The sequence below is a fragment of the Buteo buteo genome, chromosome 9, assembly GCF_964188355.1.
Source record: "Buteo buteo chromosome 9, bButBut1.hap1.1, whole genome shotgun sequence".
NCBI classification, from domain to species: Eukaryota; Metazoa; Chordata; class Aves; order Accipitriformes; family Accipitridae; genus Buteo; species Buteo buteo.
Window position 1 is genome coordinate 28,648,937 of NC_134179.1, and position 15,493 is coordinate 28,664,429.

The window sequence follows — 15,493 nt, forward strand, 5'->3', positions numbered from 1 at the left end:
GAAGCGGTGAATTCCCCAAGCACTTCACAAAGCTAGTTAGGCATAGCCATTCATTTCTTCAGGAAAACAGGGCATTGATTTCAGCAAATTCCCAGGGAGCAGCTACAACAAAGAGATCAAAGACCCACCTCCTTTCCTGCGAGGCTTTGGCGGGCCAGGCCCAGAGGAGCAGCGACAGGTCTCCCGAAGAGCGGGCTTGAGCCCCTCCGACCACCGCGTGCTCCATTCACACCCATCGCCTTCCTACATTCCCGGGACAGCCCCCGGCGCTAACCGTGACAAACCCCTACATTCAGGCAGCATAATGTACTGCACGCTAGTTCATCCAAGGATAAAAAGAAAAACAAGCTCCAAGGGAAGTCCGCTGCTTCCCTGACCAGCCAAGCCTCAGTAGCTGCCAGACATTTTGTAAACTTCTCTTTTTGCCCTTAGCTTCTCCATCTAAAACAGAGAAACACTTGCTACCTCAAATTCATCATGCCGAAACTTCACTGGGATGTTGGCTTTTTTGGTTTATTTCCACAGGCTTGAAGACTTAGCTGCTGGAGTTTGAGGTCTAGCTGCAGCAGCCCTTGTATTGTGCAGCCATGACATTTTCTTTGTGCAATTTGCCCCAGACTGCAGCAGTTTTTTCCTAGGAATCTAAGGGGTTTTGTTCTAGTTTGGTTAGATTTTTTTTTCTTTTTAATTATACATCTAGTCTTCATCAATGTGACCTGGGACAAGATTTTTAATCCTAGAATTTGACTTTGTATTGAACCAACCATTAGTGAAAGACGATGCTGCGGTCAGGCTTAGGGACTGGGTGGTTAGGCTACATGTCTACTACCAAACAGTAAGAGCCAGAGACTTCTCCCTGGTGCTGAGACCACCTGGCATCAGCTCCACGTGTCTAAACGCTCCTCACCTCCTTCCCTCCCCCCCACCCCACCCCCAGTTTGGTTACATCCAAATTCCTTACCTGGAACACAGCCTGGTAGATGTTATCCCCAAAACACACTTTGGTGTTGCTTGTTAGCATAGGCCAGTACTAAGCTCATGGGCTGGCTCTGCACTATTTATTTATATAAAACCAGACAAAGATCTGGAGTCACTTCACATCTGTACAGATTTGCCACATTATTCTTTAGCATTCTTCTGTGTACTGACATTTTTCCAAGGCACTACCTGGCTGTCACAAAACCCACATGCATGTGTACTCCCACCATCTGGAACCTGGAAAGTAGTTTTAAGTCCTTCTGACTCCAATGGCAGTCACATGTTCTCATTTCAGAGCAGGGACATGGCCTGGTTTCAGCTGGGATAGAGTTAATTTTACTCTGTACCACTGGTATTGCCTCGAGGCTATTCACATGTCTCCAGGTGAGAAGACAAATGTCTATCTCTCTAGCATGACCGAGCATCACAGGATCTGCCACAGCACAAGCTGTACAATACTGAGAAGACCAGGGACAGGTGGTGGGGATGACTGATCGTTGCACAGAAGATAGCTGAGGACACAAAGAAATACAGAACTGCAGAATTATCTAAGTTGCAAGTGACCTGTGGAGGCGAACTAGCCCAGCCTCTTGTTGAAAGCAGACCCTTAGATTAGCGTTACCCAGGGCCTTGTCAAGCCTTATCTCAAGTATTTGCAGTGTGGGAAATTCCACCACTTCCTCGGGCAGCCTATTCCAATGTTTAATCGATCCCACAGTGAAAATGCCCCTTACATCCAGGAGCATCTCCACCAAAGCAACTTGTGGCCATCGTCTCTTGTCGTGTCACGGTGCATGCTTGGGGAAAGAGTGCTTCCACCTCCCTCTCCACAACCACCTTTTTGTACTGGAAGACCATGACTAGATCCCCTTGCACGCTCCCTTCTCCAGGCTGAACACAACTGACTCCTTCAAATTTTACTCAGGTGACAACTTCTCTAACCCACTGATAAGTAGGAAAAGCATGAGAGAGGCACTGATGCTGAGATGAAGAGAGAAAAATGAAACTGCCAGGGCACAAATTAGCTAAAACAGTCAAACCAGCTTAAACAACTGAGTAGAATTGAATAGTCTTAAGTGATTTTGACCAGGACCGCTGTGCAGTCACCCTGCCTTCTCTCCCTTCTTTAACATTTCACTCCTGACAGCAGATAGCTTAGGCTGGAGCAAGAGGGTGCAAGTACCGAGGAGACCTGAGCAGTAAGTTTTTGTGGTAGTTACGGCAGCAAAGTATAAGGATATGCCACTTGTATATTCTTTGCTGTTGAAAAAGAAGGATGGCTAATAATGATGAGGCGTGAGATTTGGACGTGACTTGGGATAATGATGCCTTGGAAACACTGGAGTTAAATTCACAAAGTGATTAAAAACCCCCAAGCACATCACTCAGTAGTAATCTGGGATGGTATTTGTGCCAAAGATAGATAAAACTTTTTTAGATAGAATTGTAATTTTAAGTCTCAATGAACCAGTCTGTTCTTATACATGGGCCGGATTTTTACAATTTTACTCATATTAAGTCATGCTTTACTCCAAGAATAATCCCGTTGATTATAATGGTAATATTGTTCCACAGATGTCTCAGAAGAAACGCAAATGTAAAAGCAGACATTATACTTAAGATAAAAAACATCAATCATGAACACATCTGGGAATCTGATAAAAACATATGGTACAAAAAATCACTGTGGGATGATGGAAATGTACTTACATAGCAGGTCTGTGGACATGTCTACAGATCAGGCAAAGGAAACCTACATAAAATAAATGAAAAAAGAATGATCAGTTTTCTGAACTAGCATTATTCATGTTTAAACCTCATGCCAGTTATCATATGCATAGTTTTTTAGTTCTTTAGGAAATGAGGAGAACTTCTCTAGGGAAATCTAACAAGGAAGAATTTCAATTTGTAGAGGAAAAGAGTAAATCCATCCATTTTTTACTCCCTAATAAATGATTCCACTTCATTTCACAAACAACGTGAACTGACAATATTAATGTAATGCATTTTAATTCAGAGCAGTTCACTGTATCCCTTCATTAACATTTATTAATAAAACAGAATTTTCAGGCACTGTGTATTTTACCCCATTGCATGCCATTCTGTGTTTAAGCCTGCTATTTCAGGTATTCACCTTAAGAGTCCTCACCCTTGCAGAGTCAAAAGGGAATATTAACCAGATATGGGACAAGACGTTTTATTTGCTCTCTTGAAAGACTTCTGGAGACTTCTAGATTTCTGCTGAACTCTGTTCATCTTGTTCCCTTCCCATTCATCTGCTGTTTTTTGACTGAAATTTTACTACAAGCACACAGGAGCAGAGTCTGAGTTTTCTGTAGCTGTCTGAGCAGTCTCCAACACAGTAGGATCCCAATGTGTGGATAAGGCTACTTGGAGCAACAGGAATAATATGGCACGTGATAATAAGGGGGCATGCAAATAACAGCACGAATCACATGAGCTTATGCCATTTTGTTGTGTCCTGTACAAACCTCTAAAATTTCAGGCAGTGTTTGAAGGTGTATGTATACAATTTAGGGTGAAAACTTGACTCTGATGAAGACAACAGTATTTTGTTGCTGACTGAAATGGGTCAAAGAAAGCATCTTCATTTTTAAAAATACAATGATTGTTAGTAAGATACCTCCAAATTAATTGGAGCTGGTTGGGAGAAGTGAGGGAGGAGGAGTATGTAAGAATGCAATAAAGACAACAGGAAAAATGGATGGCAAAGAATAACGAGAACTGAGAAGGGAACAGACTCAAGGAGAGTAAGGAAGTGGTAAGGTAAGGTGAATGCAGAGCACAATGAGGCAGAGAGGAGTCAGTGGCCTACTGATGAGAATTTGCCGAGGAAAAAGCTGTGACTCTGCCAGGTTGTCCGTAAGGAGGATGAGGAAGCTGAGATCCAGCTATCTGCTGAAATGTACAAGCACACGGTAGTGCCATTTTGAAGGTTGAGAAGACTAAGGTAACGCTTCTAGTGATCCACTGTAAGCACCTAAGCTGCTGTCTTAGCTTGAGGACATGCCACTTGCCCATGTATACAAAAGCAGCCGTGCTGAGCATTCCCCCAGCATTTACTCAACAATGATATACATACAGATCATCATTACTGGGCAACATAACAAGTATGCCGATTACATTAGCAAGTTAACAACTGATAAACCCACATATCCTCATTTAAGTGTTCACAGACCCAATCCCAAGACCAAGACACACAAAGTTAGTAAATCAGACTTGCTATCCTACCATGTGTCTTATCACAACATAATCAAACCCCGAAGGATTCAAATTGTCAATCCTAGCATAAAAGACATTATGTAAAGAAAATGTATTTTATAGATGCTTTGCACTCTGGAATTTGGAAGAGTTCTGACGTCAAAATATGAAGGGCTGCCTGGTCTTTCCTTTCCATATGCTTAAACATGTCTTTCAAGCCTATGCTGCCTTCACCAAACAGAAGAGAAGTACAAGCTTTGCATTTTAAAGAGTGATTTGCAGTGGTGGGTGGTGAGGGGTAGTTGACAGGTATACTGTAGTCTTTATTGCAGAAAATTCATATTTTCAACACAAAACCAAAAAGATTCCTCCCACCTTTGGGCTGCACACATTCCCTACCATCAGTGGGATAAAACTGACAGGGAGCAGCTCATCAGAGACCTTCAGTGGGGAAGACACTACAAGGAAAGACACTTCAATTGCCCAAGCATCCCCTGTCTTTTGAGGTGCCCTAGGATAGCTGAAGCACCCACATGAGGCTGATAGCTATAATATTCGTTATACAGGGTAAAAGAGTCCCTCCTGGGCCAGAAGATAGAAGCCAGGCAGGGCTACGCAGGGCATCTCAGAGAGCACTAGATGCTTACGTTTCAGCAAATTAAATCAAGTCCTACAGTATCGCAGTTTGTCTGTTTTTACAAGAAGCCAAGCAGCAAACAGGCAGGCTGCTGGTACATCACTTCTGACTGAGACCAAGGGAACTGCAGATGAGGCACGAAAAAACAAGTGCCAGCACATCAACTTCTCTTTTGTAACCTCCATTCTCTGCCAAAACAGCTGCCTCCAGTGAACATACAGCTTATAAACTGGCTTTTGTCTCTGACTGGGACTGTGTGTAGATGTGAGAGAGAAGCAGTAAAGGGGCCTGCATGTTAAAAGGACATCAGCAGGTCCTCTTCCCAGGTGAAAACAGCCACACTGAGAGCAGGCTTTCTAAGCAGCAAGTGTCCTAGCCTGATTTCCATCAGCCAGAAAACACTTAGTTTCTGCAAAAAAACTACTCTGCAGTTTCACTCCATTCTGACTGAGAATGAGGCACTTGTCTGTGGTGTTAATTTCTAAGAATTTAGGCATTGCAGAGGGAACAGTGGACTTTAATGGCATCCATATGTGACTGTACTCACGCCAGCCTTTGTCATCCCCAGACACAGCAGGCTACATGTTGTCACTGTCAAACCAGTGCCATCAACTAATAAAGATTTCATCCCTCCACTGAATTACTAGGCAAAATGATTTAATTGTGCTGGCATTCAATCTGCAAGGCAATTACCTGGTAAACCACCACAACACAACAAACTCTCCCCTTCCATATGGTCTGAGTCAGTAGTATACCTTCATCCTCCCGCGCCTGGTGTGCAGCCGTCTCCTGTCATGAAAGAGCCCAGCCTCAGCCCATCTCCTCCCTGCCCCGATCCCGTCTGCTATCCAGCCAAGTTCCAGTGATACTGTGGTCCACGAACTCCCCAGTTAAGGTTTGGTTGAATCGTTCTGTGGTGTCACTTTGGCGGTAGAGGAGGAGGCATGGGGAATAAGGAGCACATACACCAGCTGGGACAGAAGACCTTGTGACACAGAGACTGTGACAGGTCAGAATGACATCAGAGGGACCCAGATGAAGAGCAGCATGGACCAGGGCAACACAAACACCTATGAGACACCTCCACTGCAATCAAAAGGCTCATCTGCTGCTGGGGTGGGGGCAGCTATCAGAAGCTTGAGGAGGTTCTCCATTCACTTGTTACTCAGAAGCAGCTACGAAAACCACAGCAGAAAAGTGCTATTGTGCAGGTTGGCTTTTCCCTCCCATCCCTCTTGCCCATGCTGACAGGGCTGCCTTCTCCTGCGGTCTGGAGCCAGGAAGGAATTGGGCCATGACACTGCCATCTCATCTCCCTGCTGCCCCTCATGGCATTAAAGGTGCTTACCAGTACAGGCAGGTCACCTTGTAACGACCTCTGTTCCTAACAGTTCTCCTAGGACGTGGTCAAAGGTACAAGACTCTGCTGCAGAAGATCTGCCCCAGAGAATGAGGGCACTATGAAGAGGATAACCATAAATCACTGAAGCATTTTTCTCCACAGGCCATCAAAGCCTGAGAAACTTTCTCTTTTTTTTTCCCCCCGTATGGTCCTCTGATGAAGCAGCATTAGCAGCAGCAACCCCATAGTGCCCAAGTCCAGCCCTTGGGGAGGGCACAGAGACTACAGACCAAGAGGAAACACCTCTGTGAGGGCATCCCCATCACTGCAACACAAGCCACTTCAGGAACAACAGAGCAGGAGGTGCACCAACGCGAGGAACTGCTCCCCTTCCAGCAGCCGGTCAGGACGTTATCTCTGACAGACAGGGTGAGGACAAGCACAGCAAGGTGTATTTGCAGAGTCAAGGGAGCGTAAGCAGAACTACGAGCTCCTTCATAAGCTATGCTAGCTCTTGCCTGCAGTCACCCTCAACATGGACCCAGAACTGCCTGCCCTCCAAGCTGCAGAAACCCACCACCATAAATCCCTCTCCTGCTTCAAGGTCGGCCCTCTGCTGCATGAGGGCACCTCTTGTGTGGTGTATTGCCCCCCGACCAAGGGGGCTCCAACACATGCACAGTCATGGCAGCCACTTATGCTGTCCCAATCGGGCACAGTGCCTGGTGGTTTCTGGCCACACCAGTCACTTGTCAATCTAAACTTAGGTGGTTGGCCAGTGGCCATGCTGGCCTCAGCTTAACAGTCCCATTGGCCAATCTTCTGTGTTTTTACTCCCTGTAAACCACATTGATGTACCACATTGACCTTTATATGAAGTGTTGCAGGCATACGGGCCAAATTTGCTGCTCACACAGCCAAAGAAGTTGTTTGTGGTTGCTCTTAAATACTGTCCTTCCTCATCAGTGAGTGGGCAGAAGAGGAGGAGGAGTAGAGTGGGGGATGTTTCCCATATATGAAAAATGCAGCCCTGAAAATTTGAGGCAAAGCCTTATAAGGTTCTTACTGGCTTTCAGGTACTAGGAAATTAGCTTAGGCATTTAGGTTGAATAGGACTTGATGGGTTAAGTATAATAGATGCTTAACAGTCTACAGATAGCAAAGCAGTGATTACAGGCACATTGGATGATTAAAAGTTCGATGCTTTGTGATGGTGAAAACCGGTTATGCGTTGGTTAGAGGAAGGGAGGATGGGTTCTGCACTGCTGTCGTGGTTCCAGCCCAGCCGGTAACAAAGGACCACGCAGCCGCTCGCTCACTCCTCCTGCCCCCCTCCAGTGGGATGGGGAGGAGATGGAGGAGAGAAAAGGAAAAAAACTGGAACCTCGAGGGTTGAGATAATGGCAGTTTACTGGGACAACACAATTAAAAAAAAAAAAGGTTACAACAACACCAACGGTACTAATGAAAGAGTATACAAAAAGAGTGATGCACAGTGCAACTGCTCACCACCCGGAACCCGACGCTCCACCACTTCCCCCACCGAAAGTCCAGAGAATCCCCCTACCCTGGCCCACTCCCCATTTATATACTGAGCATGATGTCACACGGTATGGAATAGCTCCTTGGCTAGTTCAGGTTAGCTGCCCTGGCTATGCCCCCCACCTCCCAGGTTCCTGTAAAAATTAACTCTATCCCAGCTGAACCCAGGACATTATCCACCCCTTATTCTATACCAATCTACATCATGCCCAGATCTTACATTTTCCAATCAACCACTACCACTTTCCTTGTCTTATATATAAGTATATGGACACCCTCCCACCACACACACACACACAAATAGTATTACCTTAGTCGATGGGCTATCCCTCTAATGTGTCCATCAATTTTATTTAGCCCATGATTTTGGGGCTCCATCTGTTGTAACAGTTCTTCAGGATAAGAGAGATGGTGTGAGGTGTTGGATTGTTGTATGCTGCCTCTGGAACTTGTGGCTAGTACATTTGGTGCAACCCACGCCCTTGGTCTGCAGATCGAAGATGTTGGTCTTGAGGAAATTGCTAGGCACCAGTTCAAGTTCTATCACTGTTGTACTTGGCTCAGTTTCAAAGTCCATCCTGCAGACATTTGGGTAATTCTTACAGTAATACCCTTGATATGGCATATAGACACTACAGATACAATGACATGCATTGGTAGGTTATTTAGCAGTTAAATATCATACAGCCTAATTCACTGGCTATTCCATCCCAAAATCAAATCTCTCTGAGGTACACATGGAACTTCCCCATCCTTTTGCATCACCCACCAGGTGTACCCAGGTCCCTGAGCAAAATCAACCCCTTGAATGGGTTTGCCTTGCTTGAGGGAGGATTAACCCACACTGTCTTTCCTAACATACTCCTCATGCGCACTACAGGGACTTTATGCCCTTCTATAGTATGTGGAAGTCTTGGTTGGGTGGGGCCAGCCCGACTGGCGGATCCTCTAGTATTAACTAACCAGGTGGCTTTTGTTAAATGTGTATCCCAATGTTTGAAAGTTCCACCCCCCATCGCTCTCAATGTAGTTTTCAGCAGTCCATTGTATCGTTCGATTTTTCCGGAGGCCAGTGCGTGATAAGGGATGTGATATACCCACTCAATGCCATGTTCTTTGGCCCAGGTATCTATGAGGTTGTTTCGGAAGTGAGTCCCGTTATCTGACTCGATTCTTTCTGGGGTGCCATGTTGCCATAAAACTTTCTCTTCAAGGCCCAGCATAGTGTTCTGGGCAGTGGCATGGGACACAGGGTATGTTTCCAGCCATCCAGTGGTTGCTTCCACCATTGTAAGCACATAGCGCTTGCCTTGGTGGGTTCGTGGGAGTGTGATATAGTCAATCTGCCAGGCCTCCCACTGTTTATATTTCAGCCATCGCCCTCCATACGACAGGGGGTTTAGCCGCTTGGCTTGCTTAATTGCAGCACATGTTTCACATTCATGGATAACCTGTGCGATAGTGTCCATGGCCAACTCCACCCCTCGATCACAAGCCCATCTATATGTTGCATCTCTCCCCTGATGGCCTGAGGTATCGTGGGCCCACTGAGCCATAAATAGCTCACCCCTACGTTGCCAGTCCAGGTCCACCTGAGACACTTCAATCTTGGCGGCCTGATCTGCCTGCTGGTTGTTTTGATGTTCTTCAGTGGCCCGACTCTTGGGTACATGAGCATCTACGTGACGTACTTTTACCACTAGCTTCTCTATCCGAACAGTGATATCTTGCCACAGTGCAGCAGCCCAGATGGGTTTACCTCTGCGCTGCCAGTTGCTCTGCTTCCATTGCTGTAACCACCCCCATAGGGCATTTGCCACCATCCATGAGTCAGTATAGAGATAGAGCACTGGCCACTTCTCTCTTTCAGTAATGTCTAACGCTAGCTGGATGGCTTTCACCTCTGCAAACTGACTTGATTCACCTTCTCCTTCAGCAGTTTCTGTGACTAGTCGTGTAGGACTCCATATAGCAGCCTTCCACCTCCAATGTTTTCCCACAATGCGACAGGACCCATCAGTGAACAGGGCATATTGCCTCTCATTTTCTGGCAGTTTATTATGGACATTATACATATACATTCCATTATACAGCGGGGCCTCTTCAGCCCGTGTCACCTCCTCCTCTGGCGACATTCCAAAATCTTTGCCTTCTGGCCAGTCCGTGATCACTTCCACAATTCCTGGGCGACTGGGGTTTCCTATGCGAGCTCGTTGTGTGATCAGTGTGGCCCACTTACTCCACATGGCATCAGTTCCATGATGTGTAGAGGAAACCTTCCCTTTGAACATCCAGCCCAGCACTGGCAGTCGGGGTGCTAAGAGGAGCTGTGTTTCAGTACCAACCACTTCTGAGGCAGCTCGAACTCCTTCATATGCTGCCAATATCTCTTTTTCAGTTGGAGTATAGCGAGCCTCGGATCCTCTGTATCCCTGACTCCAGAACCCCAGGGGTCGGCCTCGGGTCTCCCCAGGTGCTTTCTGCCAAAGGCTCCAGGTAGGGCCATTCTCCCCAGCTGCAGTATAGAGCACATTTTTAACATCTTGTCCTGCCCCGACTGGCCCAAGAGCTACTGCACGAACAATCTCCCGCTTAATTTGTTCAAAGGCTTGTCATTGCTCAGGCCCCCATTTAAAATCATTCTTCTTCCAGGTAACTTGGTAGAGAGGACTTACAATTTGAGTGTAATTTGGAATATGCATTCTCCAAAAGCCCACAACACCTAAGAAAGCCTGTGTTTCCTTTTTATTAGTCGGTGGGGACATAGCTGTTATTTTGTTGATCACACCCATAGGGATCTGACGACACCCGTCTTGCCATTTTACTCCTAAGAACTGGATCTCCTGCGCAGGTCCCTTGACCTTACTTTCTTTGATGGCGAAACCAGCTTTCAAAAGGATTTGGATTATTTTCTTCCCTTTCTCAAAAACTTCTTCTGCCGTGTTGCCCATACGATGATGTCATCAATGTACTGCAGGTGCTCTGGAGCTTCACCTTTTTCTAGTGCAGCCTGGATCAGTCCATGGCAAATGGTGGGGCTGTGTTTCCACCCCTGGGGCAGTCGATTCCAGGTGTACTGGACGCCCCTCCAAGTGAAAGCAAACTGTGGCCTGCACTCTGCTGCCAAAGGAATGGAGAAAAATGCATTAGCAATGTCAATTGTGGCATACCACTTAGCTGACTTTGATTCCAGTTCATATTGAAGCTCTAACATATCTGGCACAGCAGCACTCAGTGGTGGCATGACTTCATTCAGCCCATAATAATCTACTGTTAGTCTCCATTTCCCATTAGGTTTCCGCACGGGCCCTATGGGACTATTAAAGGGTGAGTGAGTCTTGCTGATCACTCCTTGGCTCTCCAATTGGCAAATCAGCTTATGGATGGGGATCGGGGAGTCTTGGTTGGTGCGATATTGCCGCCGGTGCACCGTCGTGGTAGCAATTGGCACCTGTTGTTCTTCAACCTTCAGCAACCCCACAACCGAAGGGTCTTGGGAGAGACCAGGCAGGGTAGACAGCTGCTCAATCTCCTCCGTCTCCAATGCAGCTATACCAAAGGCCCAACAGTACCCTTTTGGGTCCTTGAAATACCCCCTCCTGAGATAATCTATACCAAGGATGCATGGGGCCTCTGGGCCAGTTGCAATGGGGTGTTTATGCCACTCGTTCCCAGTTAGACTCATTTCAGCTTCCACAACGGTTAGCTCTTGGGATCCCCCGTCACACCAGAGATACAGATGGGTTCTGCCCCTTTATAACTTGATGGCATTAGGGTACATTGTGCACCAGTGTCTACTAGAGCCTTATATTCCTGTGGGTCTGATGTGCCAGGCCATCGAATCCACACTGTCCAGTAGACTCGGTTGTCCCTCTCCTCCACCTGGCTGGAGGCAGGGCCCCTCTAATCCTGGTTAGAATATCCGTTACTCACTTTTTGCACACATGAATCAGAAGTCCCTTCAAGAGGATCAGAAATGAGATCAGCCCATCTACTGCGTCCGGGGGACTGCTCACAGGAAACTGGAGCAGCAGTTTTCCAAGAAGAATCCTCTTTTCTGGTTGCTTTTTCTCGCAACTCCCGTACCCGTGCATCCAGGACTGAGGTAGGTTTTCCATCCCACTTCCTCATGTCCTCTCCATGGTCACGCAGGTAAAACCACAGGTTAGCCCGTTGTGTGTACTTTCTCTCTCCTCTCTCTTGGGCAGAGGAATGCTTACTCCCAATAACTGCGCTGCGGGCCTGTACAGGTGAGGAGGAGGATATATCCACTTTGAATTGCTGGAATTCTCGGGACAATTCCTCTACAGCCGAGACACAGGCCTGTAGGGAGGAAGAGAGACTTCCTTCGTATTGCTGGAGTTGGACAGCCAATTCATCCACCATTTGTCCATAGCCTTCTTTCCAGGACATTACTGCCAATGAGTTGGCATAGGTTGGTGGTGCACTTCGTAGAAACTTCCGCCACATCGGTTGTGTGCATTGGACTTCATCTGGATCTGTGGGTGACTGCGCATTTTCTGGATCATTATAAATCACCTCCAGCAAGGCTAATTCCCTCAGGTACTGGATACCTCTCTCCATGGTGGTCCACTTGCCTTGGTGACATGTAACTTCATCCCTGAAGGGGTATCTTTCCTTTACACCTAACAGAAGTCGCCTCCAGAGGCTGAGGACTTGTGTTTTTCTCCCAATCGCCTTGTCGATGCCCCCTTCCCTAGACAGAGATCCCAACTGCTTGGCTTCCTTACCCTCTAATTCCACACTACTAGCCCCATTATCCCAGCATCGGAGCAGCCAGGTAACAATGTGCTCACCTGGGTGGCGGCTAAAATCTTTTCGCATGTCACGCAACTCACTCAGGGATAGAGATCAGGTAATTATTTCGGGTTCTGCCTCTTCCTCCTGTTCTCGCGATGACCCTGGTTCATCTTCATCTCTCATTAAGCGAACTGATTTCTTTGTGTGTTTCTTTTTCTGTACAGGGGCGACTGATACTGGCACAGGTTGGTTCTCTGGTTTAGCTGCAGTATCTGTCACCAGGGTTGGGGTAGCCACGGTGCCTGTTGTCGGGGTTGGGGTAGCCACAGTGCCTGTTGCCCGGTTTTCCATCTTTTCCACCTGAGGGTGCTGCCTAATATCAAGCAGTGTTTGGTAGATACAGGCCAGGGCCCAGCACAATGCAGCGAGTTGTACGTCTTTGGAATAGCCATAGCATTTTTCTTTCAAATATTCTACCACTTCATGAGGGTTCTGTAGTTGTTCGGGAGTGAACTTCCAAGTCACTGGAGGTGAGACATTCTCTAGATACCTGCCCATATCCTCCCACATGCCGTGCCACCCATGAATACCCAGCTTTGGGGCAGATCTCTGGGTGGTACTCTTAAAAAGCCTTTTTGTAGCCCTCAACAAAACCTGAAACATATTCAGGAGGCATAGCACTAACAGCGCACTGGCTTGCGCATCCCAAGGATATTCAAAATTCTCAAAAGCTGTTGTAATTAGTCCGAAGGAGAGAAGGGAGGCAAACGGATGGGGGGAAGTATCCCCCCCTAACTTCCCCATGGATTGGGTGTAATTACCAATAAAATCCGACAGAAGGTGCCTGAAGTATGGAAATGATATCACTGCCTCATACAGATACCAGCTTAACCTCACGACTAGTGATATAATCATTTCACAAGTCGACATTGCCCATGATATAGAGAACGAACTCCTAATTGCTTAATGATTGTCTCTCTGTAACTTTACATACCAAAGACTGGTGTTTGTCAAGGATTAAGCCTGTCAGAGACTGGTACTTGGGAGTGATGAGCAAGAAGGAACCACAAACAATCACAATACTTAATTAAATGTTTGATGAATTTATGATCTTGTTGAGAAGGCACAAGTAGAGGCCTTGCTTGAATAGATAGGGCCAGAAAAGGTAAGAACTCCTGCCTTTGTTCTCATCCTTGTAGATAATTTAGCTTAAACTAACCATATGGTTCTACACCACTAATGAAAACTGAGATAATAAGAGCACAAACAAGCACTGATGTATCAAAACAAGTAGAAGACCATACTGCGCAGAATCACCTGAGGAGGGTCAAATAGTGGACAAGTGAGGAAGACTATGGAAGACCACCAGAGGACTCCTGAAGACCACCAGAGACCTTCAATGCGCCTGCATAAAGGACATTTGCATATGCTAATAGTTTCCCAGAAAACTAATGAATATGTATAACATTTCTCGGAAATCTAGTGAATACGTACGTAAAACATGTACTTAACCTGCACAATTAGACCCAACAGTGTGCACGATAGGTGGAGCGATCCCTCGTGCATCCAGCGCTGCCAATAAAGAATACCTACTTAATAGTTAATCAAACTATTGAGTTAATTTCTTTGAATCACCCAGTACAGCAAAATGATAATCCCAATCACTCTCCCAGAGATGAGATATGCAACTACACGCAATGCATAGAGCATATAAGAACTTACAAAACGCCACCATGTAAACAAATGAACCAACATTGTGACTAACATCTATTTATCTAATATAAGAAATGCGTATAACAAATTTGTTTCAACACACTCTGGCCAGCTCTGTCGTTATCTCAACCCTCGTGCCCCACGTTGGGCACCAAAAAGGACTGTCGTGGTTCCAGCCCAGCCGTAACAAAGGACCACGCAGCCGCTCGCTCACTCCTCCCGCCCCTCTCCGGTGGGATGGGGAGGAGACGGAGGAGAGAAAAGGAAAAAAAAACCTGGAACCTCGAGGGTTGAGATAAAGGCAGTTTACTGGGACAATACACACACACACACAAAGGTTACAACAACACCAACGGTACTAATGAAAGAGTATACAAAAAGAGTGATGCACAGTGCAACTGCTCACCACCCGGGACCCGACGCTCCGCCACTTCCCCTACCGAAAGTCCAGAGAACCCCCCAGCCCGCTCCCCATTTATATACTGAGCATGATGTCACACGGTATGGAATAGCTCCTTGGCTAGTTCAGGTCAGCTGCCCTGGCTGTGCCCCCCACCTCCCAGGTTCCTGTAAAAATTACCTCTATCCCAGCTGAACCCAGGACAACTGCCTAGTGAGAAGAAGAGCATGTCACAGAGTACATTTGTGTAGGAGCCAGGATTTTAGGTTTTATTTTTCTTAGTTGTTCCACCACTGCCACAAATTTACAGACTATGCATTCTGCGTTTTGGAAACGACTGTAGTGGGCACACTGTGGGCATGTGGGATGGGTACACATTATGGTGGTGGGATCGCCCTGGGACGTCCAGAGTCCACAGTCGTAAAGGCAATGCCTGTTACCCCTTCTGTTCTGATGCAGAGGATGTGGGAGTAATGAAATCAGTCAGCCAGTTTCCAGGTACAGTCCATGAGGAGGACCTATGAGGATCAGGGTCACTGCTGCACCAGAGGAAGGGTGACTCCCACAAGGAAACACACAGCAAGGGAAACCAGCCTGCACAGGATCTCCAGGGCTGTTCATGGTGCACATGAGATGTCCGTGAAGGCTGCCAACAACAGCCTTCATAACTACCTTGCTTACCAGTGGTTCGCACTGAGTGGCAGCAAGAGGGGCAGCACTCCTGTGCCTGGAAAATGCTACGATGACACCTGGCTAAAGTTTCTGAATGCAGTTCTCACCCAAAGTTCTGTATCCACTGCAGGTCACTGCAGATTTCTAGGAGGATGACAAGGTTCTACCAAACTGCTTGCTTTACTGGCCCTGAAGCTTATCATCACCAGAGATAACAAACTCCATG

At 46.7% G+C, this 15,493-nt stretch overlaps 2 protein-coding genes across 3 annotated transcripts in view; both read right to left on the reverse strand.

The window, feature by feature from the left end:
* The window catches only part of PLAGL1 (PLAG1 like zinc finger 1), a 57,377-nt gene that overhangs the window by 25,558 nt on the left and 16,326 nt on the right, over positions 1-15,493 (reverse strand). For both annotated transcript variants that reach the window (XM_075035890.1, XM_075035891.1), the window contains exon 2: positions 2,689-2,731. In XM_075035890.1, the coding sequence (XP_074891991.1) occupies positions 2,689-2,707 (19 nt within the window). In that variant the 5' untranslated portion in view covers positions 2,708-2,731. The remainder of the gene's footprint in view (positions 1-2,688; positions 2,732-15,493) is intronic.
* LOC142034972 (uncharacterized) lies at positions 10,680-13,011 on the reverse strand. Its single transcript, XM_075036802.1, has 2 exons — positions 11,655-13,011; positions 10,680-10,841 (listed from the first exon to the last, which is right to left on the reverse strand). The coding sequence occupies exons 1-2, from the start codon at positions 12,564-12,566 to the stop codon at positions 10,737-10,739; spliced, it is 1,017 nt and encodes a 338-aa protein (XP_074892903.1). The 5' UTR covers positions 12,567-13,011; the 3' UTR covers positions 10,680-10,736.

Bases quoted from the DNA above. Each gene is read 5' to 3' on its own strand.
- LOC142034972 (XM_075036802.1), bottom strand. From the start codon at position 12,566: ATGCGAAAAGATTTTAGCCGCCACCCAGGTGAGCACATTGTTACCTGG. The intron at 10,842-11,654 runs GTGAGTAACGGA...TTCCTTTGGCAG, and splicing joins CTGATTCATGTGTGCAAAAA to CAGAGTGCAGGCCACAGTTT.